This window comes from Silene latifolia, chromosome X (genome assembly GCF_048544455.1).
Source record: "Silene latifolia isolate original U9 population chromosome X, ASM4854445v1, whole genome shotgun sequence".
Lineage (NCBI taxonomy): Eukaryota > Viridiplantae > Streptophyta > Magnoliopsida > Caryophyllales > Caryophyllaceae > Silene > Silene latifolia.
Genome location: NC_133537.1, coordinates 328,210,006 through 328,229,981, shown reverse-complemented (window position 1 = coordinate 328,229,981; position 19,976 = coordinate 328,210,006). Strand labels below are relative to the sequence as shown.

The 19,976-nt window shown below is 38.0% G+C and overlaps 2 protein-coding genes across 2 annotated transcripts in view; one reads left to right on the top strand and one right to left on the bottom strand.

Annotated features, from left to right (window-relative positions):
• The first annotated feature begins 150 nt into the window (after positions 1-150).
• On the top strand, positions 151-14,230 carry LOC141620797 (uncharacterized). The gene is made up of 25 exons (XM_074437574.1): positions 151-265; positions 645-705; positions 1,189-1,240; positions 1,337-3,397; positions 3,502-3,822; positions 3,900-3,986; positions 4,103-4,687; positions 4,784-4,948; positions 5,022-5,316; positions 5,393-5,607; positions 5,694-5,999; positions 6,107-6,170; positions 6,510-6,749; positions 6,856-6,961; positions 7,525-7,534; positions 8,732-10,783; positions 10,872-11,192; positions 11,270-11,356; positions 11,444-12,028; positions 12,112-12,276; positions 12,360-12,654; positions 12,735-12,949; positions 13,020-13,389; positions 13,607-13,846; positions 13,937-14,230. The coding sequence occupies exons 1-25, from the start codon at positions 244-246 to the stop codon at positions 14,047-14,049; spliced, it is 9,033 nt and encodes a 3,010-aa protein (XP_074293675.1). The 5' UTR covers positions 151-243; the 3' UTR covers positions 14,050-14,230.
• LOC141618429 (uncharacterized) overlaps positions 11,435-19,976 on the bottom strand; it is a 26,464-nt gene continuing 17,922 nt past the window's right edge. Inside the window, exon 3 of the mRNA XM_074435532.1 lies at positions 11,435-11,464. The gene's annotated coding sequence lies outside the window, so the exon portion shown is untranslated. The remainder of the gene's footprint in view (positions 11,465-19,976) is intronic.

Sequence of the window (19,976 nt, the reverse complement as noted above, 5' to 3'; positions counted from 1 at the left end):
GAATATTTTCTTTTCGTTCAACCTCGGAAAATATCGAGAAAACTTCAGCTCTATGCATTTCAACAAAATTTGTTCCTGCAATACTATTTTCTTGAAGTTATTCTTGAGCATTTTCTGGGAACCTTTTGGGTAATTTGCGCATTCCTGGGCTACCCTCTAGGTTCCCTGGATTGATCGAATGAGCAGAATGCGAAAGATTGAATCAGATCATTCTTGCAGGAAAATTGCTGAAGTATAATAACCATGAATCTGATGAACACAGAAGGTCTGCTGTGAACCTGTTAAAGAATATTAGTCATATATTTACTCCTCAGAGTCTCAGTGAACAAAGGCGTTCACGACAGTGCAGTAATTAACAATACGATAAGCATCCTCCGCCTTCACCTGGGAAGATGTAATTAGAATATAGATCCTTCTGTGTTTTTGAGCTTAACATTCTCAATTATGAAGAACATGGGGAGAAAACAGCATCACATGTGTAGACTTTCTCACGATCTGTTAACTATGAGCAGTTACTGTCACAACAGCTATCACTATCATGTGACATTCTGTTTAAATTCCTTGATGCTCTTAATTCTGATTGCCAGCATATTTTAATGAATATTTATTACTCGCTCTGTCATCATAATCTTCGTACTTTTCAGAATATGTCACGAGAATTTTGCGAAGTAAGAAGATTATTTCGGAACAGAAGAAGAAGTCCAGGTATATTTTAAGAAACACTACCTAGTTTGTGAGGTTGACCATGTCAGGTTGTGGGAAAGATTAGTTCTTTTATATCAGGAATTGGAGACAGCTTTTTTCTTCTTCTTAGATTCGCACTCTGAAAATGCTGCAATAATTAAAGAATAGGTCTCCTGAGACGGTTTCACAATAATTATAATGAGATCATTTTACAATTTAAAGTAAAAATGGTACTAAAAGTACGGTATAAGATAGGTGAATATAATAAAAAATGGTGTACTGGGTCACAATTTACGACAAAATGAGTACGCTCATTATGAAAACATGAACCAAGTAAACGCATAAAGGTGTACGAAAAAATGGTTATGAATAACTTAGTTAAAGACCGACTCTCACAAGTAGTATATTCCATGACCAGTAGTGCAGAATGAACAATTATTATTTTCTATGACCAGTAGTATAAATTGAACAAACTCCTCTTTGATTTTTTCGCATTTCATTCAGCACCTCTTTGATAGCATTTGGCTCCACAGATCACACAAGTTTCACCAGAAAGGTTTTTTTCCTCTTGATCTTCTTACATGTTCAGATGATAACTATGGCAGGAACAATGCTATTTCTGTATATAGAATTAATGTATATGTTTGTGCAGGATTTGCGGGAGGGTGCAAAACTGAATACTGGTGAACTGGTGATGGATGATCTGTGGAGTCTGTTCTGTGGGAATCCTGACTGCTCAAATGAGGCCTGTCCTCCCGGGTTCTTAACGGTCAGTCATCCCGATTTATGTGTAAACCATATTGTGACAGTGTTATTTGATGCATTGCTTCTGGCATTGGTTTTATGCTGCATGATTTGCAAAACTTTCTCTAAGAAAGTTAACACACACGTGTCCGCTTTACAAATATGTTCAGCTGTGTATAATGGTACTCTGGGATTGGTTTACTTAGGCTTCGGAATTTGGATTTTGGAAGAGAAGTTAAGGAATGACCATTCTTTTTCACCAATTCATTGGTGGGTTGTACTACTCTTTCAAGGCCTCACATGGTTATTGGTGGTTTTACCATCTAGCTTTGGAAAATTTCATTTCTCAATAAGCTCCTTCAGAATTTTGTGTGTCTTCCCTTTCCTGTCTACTGGAATTCTATCCTTTTTCGCGGTTGCTTCCATAGTAAACAATCGAACAGCGACACTTAAGGTTACTCTAGATATTCTGTCTTTCCTAGGAGCAGGTTTGCTCTTGTTGAGTACTTACAAGGGCTACAAAGATCAAACAAGTTACGAGATTGATAACGGAAGTACCCTTTACACAGCTCTAAATGGTGAGGATGACAACATCATCAAAGATGATTCTGAATTTACTCAATATTCCAAAGCTGGTTTGTTCAGTAAAATATCCTTCTGGTGGTTGAACCATTTGATGATGTTGGGTAAAAAAAAGAACCTTTCAGATGCGGACATGCCAAAATTACATGAATCTGATGGAGCAGAATCTTGTTACCTGAATTTTATCGACCAATTTATCAAACGGAAAGATCAAGAAACATCATTAGAATCTTCATTTCTCTGGACAATCATTGCTTGCAATAAAAGAGAGATTCTGATCTCAGGGATCTTTGCACTAATTAGTATCGTCACTCTATCCGCTGGACCTCTACTACTAAATTCCTTTATTAAGGTTTCCGTGGGTAAAGAATCTTTCAGGTATGAAGGTTATGTTTTGGCTGTTTCACTCTTCGTTCTGAAGATCTTGGAATCTTTGTCACGAAGACAGTGGTACTTCCGCAGCAGAATAGTAGGTGTTAAGGTAAGGTCTTTACTTACAGCCTTAATTTACAAGAAGCAACTAAGACTATCAAGTGATGCAAGGAACTCCCATTCAGGAGGTGAGATAATGAGTTATGTCACTGTCGATGCTCACAGAATCGGTGAATTCCCTTTCTGGTTTCATCAGATTTGGACTACAGCCCTCCAAATTTGCATTGCAACAGCAATTCTGATAAATTTGGTGGGACTTGCAACAATTGCATCGCTAGTAGTCCTTATTTTAACAGCTCTTTGTAACATTCCTCTGGCAAAATTACAACACAAGTTCCAGACTAAGCTGATGGTTGCACAAGATGAGCGACTGAAAGCTTGTTCAGAAGCTCTTGTGAACATGAAGGTACTCAAGTTTTATGCCTGGGAGACTCACTTCAAAAACGTGATAGAGGATTTGAGGAAAAAGGAGTATAAGTGGTTACTAAGAGTGCATTTGGGATCAGTGTTCTATAGTTTTCTGTTTTGGACAGCTCCTGTACCGATTGCTGGTGCTACATTTGCAGCTTGTTATTTCCTTGGAGTTCCTCTAAATGCCAGTAATGTATTCACTTTTCTTGCAACATTGCGCCTGTTGCAAGAACCTATAGTCGCTATTTCAGATGTCCTTAATGTACTAATTCAAGCAACAGTTGCTTTCACTAGAATTGCCAGGTTTCTTGAGGCGTCAGAAGTAGAGGACGGAAAGAAAAGCAATATTAGTAGCGTTGACCATGCCGTTCGATTGAACTCTCTGAATCTTTCCTGGGAAATGAATCAATCAAACCCAACACTGAGAAACATATCTCTGGAAGTTCAACCAGGTGCAAAGATAGCAATATGTGGAGAAGTTAGCTCAGGCAAGTCAACTCTATTAGCCGCAATCCTTGGAGAAGTGCCATATAAAGAAGGAATTGTAAGTTACAATATCAACCCAAGTTCTTGAACTCTTTTGCACTATATATATTGCAGATTTTCTGCAAAAGTCTTGTTCATCTCTCTTTCTATTTTCTTTTACAGGTTGAGGTTAATGGGAGAATAGCTTATGTTTCTCAGACAGCTTGGATCCAGTCGGGGACAATACGTGACAATATACTTTTTGGTTGTGCACTGGATGAGCTTAGGTACCAAGATACGCTTCAGAGATGTTCATTGGTAAAGGACCTCGAGCTTCTTCCTTATGGCGACTTGACTGAAATAGGGGAGAGAGGGGTTAATCTCAGTGGAGGCCAGAAGCAGCGAATTCAACTAGCTCGAGCACTGTACAGAGACGCTGATATATATCTTCTGGATGATCCGTTCAGCGCTGTAGATGCGCACACAGCAACTAATCTATTCAAAGTAACTACTCAAAACTTCAGTTCTTCATTGCCAAATTAAAGTACATTCCTGAATGTTTAATTTAACAATGGTGACAGGAATATGTCATGGATGCTCTATCTGAAAAGACTGTATTACTGGTCACGCACCAAGTTGACTTTCTTCCTGCATTTGAACGTTGTCTGGTAAAGGAACTTTCAGATTCATAAGTTTTTTCTTGAAATTTTCTAACTAAAGAAACTCTCAGATTCGGACAATTTTCACGAAAATAAGATAAAAGATCATTTCTCTTTGTGTGTAGCTAATGTCAAATGGGGAAATCCTGCAAGCAGGACATTATACGGAGTTACTAGCTTCAAGAATGGAATTTTCGGACCTTGTAAACGCACACAAAAAGACTGCAGGTACTGAAAGGCTAGCTGAGGTTGGCACATTTGAAAGAGAAACCTATCCTGATGAGAAGACTAAGACTTGTGCCATAAAACAATCTGAAGCATCTAATGGCGACCAGTTGATCAAACAAGAAGAAAGGAATGTTGGCGACACTGGTTTTAAGTCATACCTGATGTACCTGAAAACGGACAAGAGCTACCTGTACCTACTATGTGCTGTCATTCTTCAAGCGATTTTCGTAATGGGTCAGATAGTACAGAATTACTGGATGGCCTCAAACGTCGATAATCCTTATGTCAGTCGACCAAAATTGATTCTGGTTTACCTCAGCATAGGAATCTGCTCTACATTATTTGTACCCTTCAGATCTCTTTCAGTGTACCTATTAGGGATAAAATCATCAAAATCTTTATTTTCCGAGCTACTGAACTCTCTTTTTCGAGCTCCGATGTCTTTCTATGACTCCACACCTCTTGGAAGGATACTAAGTCGGGTGAGTATACGTTATTTCAAATCCACGGCTCGCATTTACAATACAAGTTGGTAAGAATTCTTAACTATCATAATGATAATTTCCTGAAATTTACAGGTCACTTCGGATTTGAACATTGTCGATCTTGATATCTGTTACAACATTCTGTGTATCCTCTCGCCTACTATGGTCGCATATGCAAATCTAGGACTATTGGCTTCCATTACTCCACAAATTTTGTTTGTCTATATACCGGTTATTTACATGATAATATGGCTACAGGTAAATGACAATTATACATACCTTTTTTTCATTAGAAGTTTCCTTTTTGATGTCTGATAAACCTTGTGAACAGAAATATTACCTAGCAACTGCAAAGGAATTAATGAGAATCCAGGGAACAACAAAATCTCAAATCGCCAACCATTTGGCAGAATCTATATCTGGGGCCATGACAATTAGAGCTTTTGAGGAGGAAGATCGTTTCTTTGCCAAGAATTTAAATCTCATAGACAAAAATGCAAGCCCTTTCTTGCACAATTTTGCAGCTAGTGAATGGCTAATTCAGAGAGTGGAGACCCTCAATGCAATTGTACTGTCCTCAGTAGCTCTGTGCATGGTTTTGCTGCCTCCCTCTACTATTAGCTCCGGTAAATCCTCCTGTCATTGCTTCCTTGGTCTGCAAATTTTCCAGCAGTAATAATTCTAATACATGCAATTATGCAGGATTTGTTGGGATGGCCTTAACATATGGACTATCATTAAACAATACCATGGTTTTTGCAATCCAATACCAGTGTATTTTGGCTAATAATATAGTTTCCGTTGAGAGGCTAAATCAGTACATGCATTTGCCTAGTGAAGCTCCTGAAGTCATTGAAGATAGCAGGCCTCCAAAGAACTGGCCAACTGTCGGCAAAGTCGAGATATGTGATCTACAGGTATGAGTTCGAGAAGTTGAATAGCTTAAATCACTATTTTGACTGATGTAGAAGGTTGGATACTAAACTTCTGATATATGGTGCAGATAAGATATAGGGAAGATGCACCCCTGGTTCTTCGAGGAATCAGTTGCACATTTGAAGGCGGAGACAGAATAGGCGTTGTAGGTAGAACGGGTAGCGGAAAGACTACCTTAATTGGGGCCTTGTTTCGTTTAGTTGAACCTACTCAGGGAAAGATAATTGTCGATGGGATTGATATATGCCGGATAGGTCTTCATGACCTACGGTCACGTTTTGGAATCATTCCTCAGGATCCAACCCTTTTCAATGGCACTGTTAGGTTTAACTTGGATCCGTTATGCCAGCACACAGATGAAGAAATATGGGAGGTAAGTTTCAGTTCATCAAGCGGAGTAACAATCATTAGAATTTAACATGCGTTCATATAATGAAACAATGAAGGCAAGAACTGATGTTTATATTCTGTGCTTGGAAGGTTCTTGGAAAATGTCAGCTGAAAGAATCGGTTCAAGAGAAATCTCGAGGGTTGGATTCTACAGGTAAATCCTCCAATTTTGACTTGAACTCTATCTACCCCATTTATATTGTCACCATTTTTCCTATTGGATGCCCTAGACGATGTCAGATGATGATTCTATGTCAGTCGACTACAAAAGTTCAAATCATTTTGGGACTAAGGCTCTATTGTATAAAAAGTTTAGAAATAACAAAGTTAATGTGAACAATAAATTTGGGATGGAGGTAGTATGTTCAAATCATTTATGTTCCGGCCGAGAGAGCTAACACAAAGACCTCAGCAAATGATAACCCTCCAGTTTATTAGAACTAACACAAAGAACACAACAAAAGTGAGAGCTAATATGAAAAATTCATGTCAGTTTTGGAGGACGGATCAAATTGGAGCATGGGACAAAGACAATTATTCTGTCTAGGCCGCGCTTTGCTCAGAAGAAGCAGAGTACTAGTCCTTGATGAAGCCACTGCATCTATTGATAATACAACAGACATGATCCTTCAGAAAACGATTAGGACAGAATTTTGTGACTGCACTGTGATCACTGTTGCCCACAGAATTCCGACTGTCATGGATAGCACAAAGGTTCTTGTCATGAGTGATGGTGAGTTACTGAATGTTTTCCGTATGTCTTGTCAATTTACACTACAGTAAAAGTCTTATCAGCTGTCTTAGTTAAACATAATGTATGCATGGCGATTTTACTGCAGGGAAACTGGCGGAGTATGATGAGCCAATGAAGCTAATGAACAAGGAAGGTTCTCTATTTGGCCAACTTGTTAATGAATATTGGTCTCACATCAATTCTGCAGAGCTGCATTGAACAAAATCCAATTGATCTACAAGTTTCAAGACGACAATCGCGACCTTCCTCAGATAATAGACTAGCTTAAGAACCGTGATGGGAAATTTCACTGTCGATATTATTCCATGAAAGATGTATATTCTTAAATAGTTTGTTTAAAAATACATGGGAGATGATGATATATTGAGAATGATGCATTTTATCAAAATTTATTTACACCGTACAATTTTGGTTTTACTGCAAATTTCACTCTTACAGGTGATAATCATAAGATTTTGTTTTAGCTCATACTCCGTATTTACCTTGTGGCTCTTTCGACACCAAAAATAAAGAATCCATTTTTAGTACGGAGTTACCTACTCCCTCCATTTTTAATATATGACGTTTTTGTTTTTCGAGATGCGTCTTAAACTAATACGGAGTTTTAAGTAAACATTTTATGATGTTTACTCGTGTGTTTTGACAGATATTGAAGAGAGACGTGAGTGACTCGAATTATGCGCATTGAACTGCACTTGCTTAATTCTCAAGAGATTTGCTCAGTTTTTTTAATAATGTAACATGAATGTCATAGATTTTGTAATGTAGAATTAACATTGATGTCACAATTTCCAAGTTTCAACTTCAGTGCATTTAATCTTACCGACTACGAGTATATGGATTGAATGTAATAGCTGTCTAATTTCTTCCAGAAACACGTGTTTTGGGAGGAAACTAGGGTTGACTTTCTAGGATCATCATATTCTCCGTCTTAGACTCTTAGGCTCAGGACAGGTCTAAGTAATTTAAATAAGATAAAACCAGAGTAAATAAGAAAAAGTAAAAGATTTGTTTTATATGTTCAAGTGAAATGATATATGTCCCGTTTCAATGTTATACGGTAATTTAGAGGTGGCAATCGGGTCACTCCGGTCGGTTACGGGTCGGGTCAAAGCGGATCGAGTCATTTCAGGTTCGGGTTGTGTCGGGTCAGTGACGGTTCAGGTCGATTACTGGTCATGTTGGGTCATCTTCGGGTCGGGTCATCGGCGGGTGACAAGCCGTGTCGGGTTGTTAGCGGGTCAGTATCGGCTTAGGTTATCGGCATATATTTTCTCATATGTATTAAGGTTTAGATGGATAATTTTAACGTGTGAGTGTATTAATTGAAGTTTTAAGTGAAAATAATGACGAATGCCAATTTTGTCTTATTTACACCTTTATTAAGTTAATAATTCGTTATCGGATCACCTATCGGGTTGACTCAATATCGGGTAACGGTTCGGGTCGAATCGGTTCATATCGAGTTCGGGTTGGAAAAAATAAGGATGTTATCGGTTATCGGGTCGGTTCACCTAATTTTCGGATTGTATCGGGTGGGTTTTGCTTTTGCATGCCAGCTCTATACGGTATCAGGATAGTATGCTAAGCTGTAAAAAAGTTTAGCAGAGAGTAGCTTTTTTCACATATTCACACACTGAAAATGCTGTTGTTATTAAACTGTTGTTTCAGATTTCCTAAGACTTCAATGTGACGCGACGAATAAATTACTATTAATGTGATTTGTGATCAATAATTACTCCGTATATTCTATGACCAGTAGTATAAAATGCAGAAGCTTTTCTTACACTTTTCACCTTCATTCACCAACTCCTTGATACTTTGATAGCATTTCGCTCCACAAATCGCGCAATATACACCAGTAAGGTTTTCCTCGAAATGTTCTTAACAAATTATATGATAGTTGTATGTAGGATAAATGATGTTTTTTTAACCTGTGAATTTACGTATATGTCATGCAGGATTTGCAGGAGGGCGCTGAGCTGAATACGAGTGAATTGTTAATGGATGATCTGTGGAGTTTGTTCTGTGGGAATTCAGAATGCTCGAATGAAGCCTGTACTTCCGGGTTTTTATCGGTCAGTCATCCTGATTCATGTGTCAACCATATTGTTACAGTAGCATTTGATGTAATGCTTCTGGCATTGGTTTTATGTTGCATGATTTGCGGAAAGAAAGTTACTACATGCATGTCTGCTTTGCAAATATGTTCAGCTGTGTGTAATGGTATACTGGGATTGGTTTACATAGGTTTAGGAATTTGGGTTTTCGAGGAGAAGTTGAGGACCGACCATTCTGTTTCGCCAATTCATTGGTGGGTTCTACTTCTGTTTCAAGGACTCATATGGTTGTTGCTGGTTTTAACATCAAGCCTTAGAAAAATCTCAAAAATTTCTTTAATTCTGTCTACCTTTACTTTCCTGTCTACTGGAATTCTATCCTTTTTCGCGCTGCCTTCCATCGTTAACAGTCGAACAGTGACAAAAAAGGCGGCTTTAGATATTCTTTCTTTACTAGGAGCAACTTTGTTCTTGATGAGTACTTACATGAGGTACAAAACAGAAGAAAGTCGCGAGACTGAGAGTGGAAGTAGTACCCTTTACACTGCTCTTAATGGTGAGGATGACAGCATCATAAAACTCGATTCTGATGTCCAAATTACTCCATTTTCCAAAGCTGGTTGGTTGAGTAAGATATCCTTCTGGTGGTTGAACCCTTTGATGATATTGGGTAAGAAGAAGACCCTTTCAGACGAAGACATGCCCAAATTACACGAATCTGATGGAGCAGAATCTTGTTACGTGCAATTTATGGACCAATTTATCAAACAGAAAGATGGAGAAAGATCATTAAAATCTTCACTTCTATGGACAATAATTGCATGCAATCGAAGAGAGACTTTAATTTCAGGGTTCTTTGCCCTAATTAGTATCCTCGCTCTATCCGCTGGACCTCTACTACTTAATTCCTTCATTGAGGTTTCAGCGGGAAAAGAAGCTTTCAGATACGAAGGTTATGTTTTGGCTATTTCTCTCTTCTTTCTGAAGATCTTGGAATCTCTGTCACGAAGACAGTGGTACTTCCGTAGCAGAGTAATAGGTGTTAAAGTAAGGTCTTTACTTACAGCATTAATTTATAAAAAGCAGCTAAGATTATCGAGTGATGCTAGGAAAACCCATTCAGGAGGCGAGATAATGAGTTACGTCACTGTCGATGCTCACAGAATTGGTGAATTCCCTTTCTGGTTTCACCAACTTTGGACTACCACCCTCCAGATTTGCATTGCATTGACAATTCTGATCCATTTTGTGGGACTTGCTACAATTGCATCATTAGTAGTCCTTATTTTAACCGTGCTTTGTAACATTCCTCTGGCAAAATTACAGCACAGGTTCCAGACTAAGCTGATGAATGCACAAAATGAGCGCCTTAAAGCTTTTTCTGAGGCTCTGGTGAACATGAAGGTACTCAAGTTTTATGCATGGGAGACTCACTTCAAAAAAACGATAGAAGGATTGCGGAGCAAGGAGTATAAGTGGTTACTAAGAGTGTATTTGGGATTAGTTTGCTACATTTTTTTGTTTTGGGCCTCTCCTATACCGATTTCTAGTGCTACATTTGCGACTTGTTATTTACTTGGAGTTCCGCTTAATGCCAGTAATGTTTTCACTTTTCTTGTGACATTGCGCCTGTTGCAAGAGCCTATAGTAGCCATTTCAGATCTTATTAATGCAGTTATCCAAGCAACAATTGCTTTTACTAGAATTGCCAGGTTTCTTGAGGAGTCAGAGGTTGATCACAGAAACAAAAGCTGCATTACTAGCGTAACCCGTGCCATTCGAATGAACTCGGTAAATCTATCCTGGGAAATGAATCAATCAAAGCCAACACTGAGAAATATCTCTCTAGAGGTTCAACCAGGTGCAAAGATAGCAATATGTGGAGAAGTTAGCTCAGGCAAGTCAACTCTATTAGCCGCAATCCTTGGGGAAGTGCCATATAAAGAAGGAATTGTAAGTTACAGAATCAACCAGAGTCTTATTTACTGCAGAATTTCAAAAAAAATCATTTGTTCATCTTTCTTTATGTTTTGTTTCACAGGTTGAGGTTAATGGGACAATAGCTTATGTTTCTCAGACAGCTTGGATCCAGTCGGGGACTATACGTGACAATATTCTTTTTGGTTATGACATGGATGAGCTTAGGTACCAAGAAACGCTTCAGAGATGTTCATTGGTGAAGGACCTCGAGCTTCTTCCTTATGGCGACTTGACTGAAATAGGAGAAAGAGGGGTTAATCTGAGTGGAGGCCAGAAGCAGCGAATTCAACTAGCTCGAGCACTGTACCGAGATGCTGATATTTATCTTCTGGATGATCCGTTCAGCGCAGTAGATGCACACACTGCAACTAATCTATTCAAAGTAACTACTCGACACTTCTGTTCTTCACTGACAAGTGAAAGTACATTCCTGTTAATATAATTTAACAATGGTTGCAGGAATATGTCATGGAAGCTTTATCTGAAAAGACTGTATTACTTGTGACTCACCAAGTTGACTTTCTTCCTGCATTTCAATGTTGTCTGGTGAGTCTTTTATATAACCCGGAGACAATTTTAAAATCCAGACAAATCCCTTCAAAAAATAATACAGATCAATTTTTTTGCGTCTAGGTAATGTCGGGTGGAGAAATCCTGCAAGCAGGAAATTATACAGAGTTACTAGATTCAACTTCAGAATTTTCAGACCTTGTGAACGCGCACAAAAAGACTGCAGGTACTGAAAGGCTAGCTGAGCTTGGCACATTTGGACGAGAAACTTATCCTGATGAAAAGAATATGACTTATGTCGAGAAACAATCTGAAGCATCTAAGGGAGACCAGCTGATCAAACAAGAAGAAAGAGACATGGGCAACACTGGTTTTAAGTCTTACCTGATGTACCTGAAAACTGACAAGAGCTATCTGTACTTTCTATCTGCCGTCATCTTTCAACTAATTTTTGTTGTGGGTCAAATAGCGCAGAACTACTGGATGGCCGCAAATGTTGATAATCCTTCTATTAGTCCACCAAAATTGATTGTGGTTTACCTCGGTATAGGAATCTGCTCTATAATATTTATACCCTTGAGATCTCTTGCATTATTCATGTTAGGGATGAAATCATCAAAATCTTTATTTTCTGAGCTACTGGTCTCTCTATTTCGAGCTCCCATGTCTTTCTATGACTCCACGCCTCTTGGGAGGATACTAAGTCGGGTGAGTATAACTTATCACAATTTCACAGATCTAATTGTGAACTACTATCATAAATTCATAATGTCAGTCTTCAAATTTTGCAGGTCACTTCGGATATGAACATTGCCGATCTTGATATCAGTTACAACATTTTGTGTATCCTTGCGCCTACTATGGACGCATTTGCGATTCTAGGACTATTGGCTTATATTACTCCGCAAGTTTTCTTTATCTATATGCCAGTCATATTCATGATAATATGGCTGCAGGTAATTGACTGACTAAATACTGCGACTTTTCTCACTGGAAGTTTCATTTTTATCAATTAGTAATCTGTAAAACTTGTGAACAGAGATATTACCTAGCAACTGCAAAAGAACTAATGAGAATCCAAGGTACAACAAAGTCTCAAGTTGCAAATCATTTGGCAGAATCTATATCTGGGGCCATGACAATTAGAGCTTTCAAGGAGGAAGATCGTTTCTTTGCGAAGAATCTAAATCTCGTGGACAGAAATTCAGTCCCTTTCTTGCACAATTTTGCAGCTAATGAATGGCTTATTCAGAGAGTGGAGACACTAAATGCTATTGTAGTCTCATCTGTTGCCCTATGCATGAGTTTGCTGCCTCCCTCGACTCTTCGCTCTGGTAAATCCCCGCACACTAGCTTCTTGGCCTCCAAATTATGTAGCCCTTCTGCTACCTTGTAAGCTTTTCTTGTTTTGCAGGATTTATTGGGATGGGTTTATCATATGGTCTTTCATTAAACAGCGCTGTGGTTTTTGCAATCCAATACCAAAGCATTTTGGCTAATAATATAGTTTCAGTTGAGAGGCTAAATCAGTACATGCATTTGCCAAGTGAAGCTCCTGAAGTCATTGAAGATAGCAGACCTCCAAAAAACTGGCCCACTATCGGCAAAGTGGAGATTTGTGATCTGCAGGTACGATTTTGAATCACTATTTTGATTAATGTAGAAAGTTTGATACTAAGACTTCTGATGTATGTTACAGATAAGATATAGGGAAGGTGCGCCACTGGTTCTTCGAGGAATCAGTTGCACATTTGAAGGTGGAGACAGAATAGGCATTGTTGGTAGGACTGGTAGCGGGAAGACTACCTTAATTGGGGCCTTGTTTCGCTTAGTGGAACCTACACGGGGAAAGATAATTGTCGATGGGATTGATATATCCCGAATAGGTCTTCATGACCTAAGGTCACGATTTGGTATCATACCTCAAGATCCTACTCTCTTCAACGGCACTGTTAGGTTTAACTTGGATCCATTATGTCAGCACACTGATGATGAAATATGGGAGGTTCTTGGAAAATGTCAGCTAAAAGAATCGGTCCGAGAGAAATCTCAGGGGTTAGATTCTACAGGTAAATCATCCAACATTGACTTGAACTCTCTCTACCCCATTTATATTGTCAGCATTTTTCCTACTGGATACCCTAGACGGTTTCAGATGATGATTCATGTCGGCCGATCTCAAATCATTTTCGGACTAATGCTATGTTGTGTAAAAAGTTTAGAATGGTTAAGCAAAGTTAATTTGAACAATAAATTTGGGAGCTAATACGAAAACCTTGATGTCAGTTTTGGAGGACGGATCAAATTGGAGCATGGGACAAAGACAATTATTCTGTCTAGGCCGCGCTTTGCTCAGAAGAAGCAGAATACTAGTGCTTGATGAAGCTACTGCATCTATTGATAATACAACAGACATGATCCTTCAGAAAACAATCCGGACAGAATTTTGCGACTGCACTGTCATCACTGTTGCCCACAGAATTCCGACTGTCATGGATAGCACAGAGGTTCTTGCCATGAGTGATGGTGAGTTACTAAATATTTTCTGTATGTCTTATCAATTTTACACTACAGTAAAAATAATATGTTCAATAATGAATGCCGATTTTGCTGCAGGAAAAGTTGTGGAGTTTGATGAGCCAATGAAGCTAATGAGCAAGGAAGGTTCGCTCTTTGGCAAACTTGTTAATGAATATTGGTCTCACATCAACTCTGCAGAGCTGCATTGAACAAAATACCAATGATTTACAAGTTTTAAGACGACAATCGCGACCTCCCTCGGATAATAGAGTAGCTTAAGAACAGTGATGGGAAATTTTCATAAATATTTTGTGTAAAAATACATGGGAGATGGATGATAAGATTGATAAATGGAATAATGATATGCATATTGGCTAATTGCACTCAAAACTCGGGTATTTTCTCTTAATCGTTTATACTCGGAAAATCTCAGGAAAACTCAGCTGCAAGCATTTTGTCTTAATTTATTCCCAGTATACAATTTTGTTTTAAACTCGGGTCAGCCGGCTCTAATGCCATGTAAAAAGAGCATCTCAACCAAAAACTGATATCGATGGTTAAGGTTCAATCAACGGTTCTTAACCTTAATAATTAGGATCTCTCCTTACACATTACATTAATCTTAAATCTCATACCTACTGGCTATCGCCCACAAACCGGGATTGAATTGTTGCTCGTCATCAAAAGATGTACTCCCTCCATCCCGGTCAAGTGGATCAAATTGAGTGTTGATGATCAAACTGCCCATCAAAGGCATTCCTAATATAGAAAGGTAAACGATTGACTGAGACTGTCCAAAATTAAATAGGTAATCAAATGACCAGGACAGAGGGAGTACCTTATTATATGTTGATTCTTTGAAAAATGACAGTAACTGATTTTGTAATGTGCACAAATTCTGACACACGTGGACATTTGACCGTACAGGGTGTTAATATGGATTGAGTTAAGCCAAGAAGTAGGCCTGTCCAACGAGTCGAGTGCATCGGGTCATATGGCACGGCCGCACGTGTCCGATTATACGAGTCTCGGGCTGGTTAGGTCAGGTCAAAAAAAAGTTTTTGTTGGGTATGATTTCACATATCTTAAGCCGGAAAAGCATTTTATAAAAAATTAAATCATTTAATACAATATATTTATTATTTATCGTACCTATATTAAAGCATTTATAAAAATTAATTATTTTAGTAATTTTTTATTATTAAATGATAGAGGTATGAAGTTATGTAAATTATTTTCTTGATTAACTTTTTGATTTAAAATTTTAAAATAATTATTTTTTTGATTTATTATTCCAAATATAGTATATAAATACATTATTATATAATATTTTTGATTTATTTTTTACCCACCAGTAAGGCAGGTTTTGACAGGTCTAAGTACAAGCAACCTATGTTGACTTCCTCGAGATCTCCATTGTAAGATAGTCGATCATAGCCTATGTTATTCCGATAATTCTCTTTTAGTCACGATCATAACCTATGTTATTATGATAATTTACTTTAATTTCGTGTCAGCACTTGATATGTCTAACACGACACTACACTTCATTTTATAACCAAAAAATTTGAAAATTTCATGGAAAATAACCGCATCAGATTCTTCGACATTGTGTTGTGTCCGAAGCTTGCAGCTCAATCAGAAGTAATATAGCCCAGGCTTACCACTATCATAAGGCTGAGCAAAAAAAACCGATTATCCAAACTGATCTGATATCCGATCCAAATCTGATTCGAATTTTTGGATATCCGATCGGAAAGTTAAGTTTGGTTTGGATATATGATCCGAAATCATTGGTTTTGGTTTGGATATTGATAGGCTATCGCACACCTATGCAAAAATAATATTTATACCTTAGACACAAATTAATGTAGTACGTAGGGATCAAACCACAAAGAGACGGAAGTTGTTAATTAGTTGTTATGGAGTGAATTTTATCTTGGTAGATTAAGGTTTATTGATTGGTTGGTTGGATTATGGAAGAAAACAATAATGACAAAGAAATAATCTAGGGAGGTCGGGTCACTCATGCAAATTATGTAAATGCTCAAATTAAACATAGGAGTTGATAAATGTTAATTGTTTAGGCTTAGAGACACCCACCTTACGGCATTAGTGTCAACCATAGACCGGGTCCTAGAGAAACTCTCGTCCATGACTAGGTCATCCTACTACACATGCTTAGTCTAATTCAATTCCGTGCCTCTCGACTTATAGAACGAATGAACAAACTTAATCGATGAATAAGGCCTTTAAACAAAGATTAAACATTAAGGTGCAAACATGTGATAGAAACAATTTAGACAAGATTATATCAACCTAATTTAATATTTTACAAATACTTTTTATACATGACTCCCTTCATTCCCTAGACAAAATAAACTACTCTAACATAGTGGAAATGTAAACTAAACTAATGCTAAATGAAATGATAAATAACATAATGAAAATAGAATAAGAATTACCTTGAATGAAAATGGAAATAGAAATCGAAGAACAATGAAACTAGAACAAACTTGAAATATAACTTGGAATTAAACTTGAAATGGAATTGTAATGTAATTGCTAAAATGAAATGTAAACAAACTAAACTAAACTAAGCTAACCTAAATTAACTACTAAAATTTAGAGAGAATTTAGATGGAAAAATATGTGTAGAAAGATGGTGTGTAGTGTGTGAGATTATCACCCCTTATATAGGAAATAAGGGAGTAAATTTTTGTAGAAGAATCCCAAAATGGCATCCTAAGAACACTCTTAATTTTCCTTCAATTCTTGAGTAATTGCCAAAAGGAATCACATGCAAATTCTTAATGTCTCTTTAATCACATGGTTAAATGTGATATTAGCATCCAAAGCTTCTTAGCATCCAATATTTTCCACCATAATTTGGACTTTGAATTTGGGCTTGACTTGCATATTGACTTTGCTTGAATTTTCATTTTTGATCCAACACTTTCTTCATGCAAAATCCATGCACTTCCAACACTTAATCCAATCTTGCTCTCATACTTAGCCTTGCTTCTAGTGTTGGCACATTTTATAATACTTTAACTCATTTAGCTCATTTTCCTACAAAACACACTTGAACACACAATTGCACTAGAAACACAATATTAGCTTAAAAACACTTTGATAAGTGCTAAATGATTGTAGACACCTCATTTTTGCACCTCCCGCAAACCACCCGGTGATGATTGGGCCGCATGTTTGATACGCGGAACGATTTGTGACAGTTCGTAAGTTTATCGTCAAGTGATTGCTCAAACACTAATGTCTACCTCTTAGTTGTCATCTACGTGCCGATACGGTCGTTTTGACAGTAATTAGAGTACATTTGAAGTCCGGACCCAAAACCGTCTTCATTTCTGATAACTATTAAATCCCGAGTCAGAATGTTCTGGAATGTTCCGGATATTTCTATTCCTTATTTTAATAAATATTTCACAATCTTTATCTTTTGGCAAACAATTTCCCTTAATATCCATATAAAATATTAAGGAAAACCATATTATTCCGTCCTTCCATAACTTAAACACGAAAATCTTTCTTCCGCAGGAGGAAACCACTTGGGAACAGACGCAGCAGGTGCTGCGCCTCTTCCAAGAGACGCAGTGGCTGCTGCGCCTCTTCCCAGGCCCTTTTCTGCGTGTTTTCGTATCTTTTTTATATTTTTTCCGAGATTCACTTCCAAAGACTCTCCGAAACCCTTTTCCTTCACGTGATTAGTATAAATAGGAGCCTTCGCTCCTCATATTTCTCACGCGAGTGTCCGCTCTTCTCTTCTCCCTTTGCATTCTAGACTTTTGTTCTTACTTTTTGGCGCCTACGTGCTTGATCTTTCGACCACGTAAGCTCGGATCCTTCTGAGTACCAGCCTCGTTTGCATGACCGACCAATTTGACCAACTCCACATCAATCAACTTAATCAATCTTAATCTAATCGTTTTCCTCTTACGAGGGCACTTTCTTTACATTCGCGTCGAGCATCACTAATCGATATCTTAGTCCTTCTCGTTTCGTCAACATGTAAGTCTGAGGGTGTAAATCCTCCTTTTATTTATTGTATTTTACTTTTTATATCACAATTGTAAGGTTTATGTCGAAAATACCTCTTAAAACCGATTTCTAAAACCGTGCTTTAAAACCTCTTTTTACGGATTTCCAGTAGACAAACGTCGAGAAAAGACGCAGCAACTGCTGCGCCTCTTCGAAGGAGCGCAGTTCCTGCTGCGCCTCTTCGTGAGGCTGCCGCATTTCCTGCTTCTTTTCTTCTTCCTTCGTCCTCTGTAATTCGTTCGTCTGTTATTTGTTTCGATTGTTTTCATTAATTTTTCGATACAATAGTCTAATAATTCCATGTATATTATTTGACATTCATTCACATGTTTAATTCATCGTTAATTTCGACTTGAATCCCTTATAATCTCATATTTGCGGGTTTTCATCATTAAATTCAATCCGGGTTATAGAAATTCGATTTGTTCATATTGAGTTTCTGGAATTCGACTTTTGACATGTTTTCATCTGTCTATTATCATATTTTCATCTGTTTATTCACATGTTCGTTATTAATTCATCATGTTTAATTTATTTCATTCACCCATGTCACTAATTAATCGTTCATCCATGTAATTAATCCATCTTAATTCCGTCTCATCCATGTTTATTGTTTTTATGACCTTAATCGCATGTAAATAACCTATTAAATCACTTCCATCCGAGTAAATAATTGTAATCCATCTTTAAATTTACCAACGAGTATTAACAACATGCAATTCCGGCTTCACCTGCATCGGTCGAGAATGAGATGCGGAACACATTGCGCCTATTTTAGGGATGGCGGTGGGTCGGGGACCCGATCCGGACTGAGGGTCGGACCTAATGGGTCGGGTATGGGTCTTATTTTTCAGACCCAATGGGTATGGGTCGGGTATGGGTCTTAAGAAAATATTTCGGGTCCGGGTCTAAGTTATGAGACCCATACCCGACCCTTAGACCCTTTATTAAAGAAAAAAATCAAAATTACAACTTTTCGAATTCATCTTTGATCAGTAGAAACCCAACTAAAGTATCTTTCTCTTCCCTTATCCCATAAAGTGATAAAACCCAACCACTGACAATACCACCATTCCACCACCGACACAAGAAAACCAACACCACAACACTGATACGCGACTGGCAACCACCTCTCTAATAGCCGGCGACCGACAACCACCATTAACGGCAGATTAATAAACTCATAATGTTAAAGTACTATGAATTTTTTTTTAATATTATAGACCCCATAGCTATTAATATTGTTACTAAAGTGGCTGAAACTCGGACCCACGGGTAGACCCAGACCCTACCCTTACCCATAGGGTCCGGGTACGGGTCCTCAAATTTTAGACCCTTGCGGGTCTGGGTCGGGTACGGATCCAAAGGGAAAATCTCGGGTCGGGTTCGGGTCTAGGCAGACCCTACCCAGACCCTACCCATTGCCATCCCTAGCCTATTTCAAAGGACGCAGCTCAGCTGCGCCTGTTCCGGGTTGAATTCTGTCCCTGAACTCCGTTTTTGCCTTGACTTAGTTCATTAGCTTACATATTAACTAACTATTAATCGTATTATCGCTTACTGATTTGTTCGTTTATTTGTTCCTTCTTTTTTAGTTCTTTTTTCAAATTATCCGTTTTAAAGGTATTTTCGACATAAATCGCCTAATCCGATGTAATTATTGTAATTTTCATTATTGTAGTTTATGATTATTGTATTTCTCTTATTGCTTGAATGTTTTCACATGTAATTGAGCATTAAATCCTACTTCGACCCAATTGTATGCTAAGTTATGTGTCAACCGACTTAGTCTAATTCTCACATGCTAGGATTAAAACTTGGATGTTGCATTGCATGCATATAATCGACGATATATCAAGTACGAATAACTTCCCTAATCATTAGTAGAGGCCGCTATCGAGGCGGGCGGGATTAGGTGTTCGATCAAAAGAGCTTCCTAATACGTACCCTCACCCCTTACTCCAGATCTCTGTGAACATCCGTGTTCATTGGCATCCACGAGAGTCATTCTAGACATAGAATGCTAAGGGTAACGATTGCTTAGTGTTCATGTCTTTACTTTGTGTCTTGACATGAC

Bases quoted from the DNA above. Each gene is read 5' to 3' on its own strand.
- LOC141620797 (XM_074437574.1), top strand. From the start codon at position 244: ATGAATCTGATGAACACAGAAG. The intron at 4,688-4,783 runs GTGAGTATACGT...TGAAATTTACAG, and splicing joins TTGGAAGGATACTAAGTCGG to GTCACTTCGGATTTGAACAT. The intron at 5,608-5,693 runs GTATGAGTTCGA...TATATGGTGCAG, and splicing joins TCGAGATATGTGATCTACAG to ATAAGATATAGGGAAGATGC.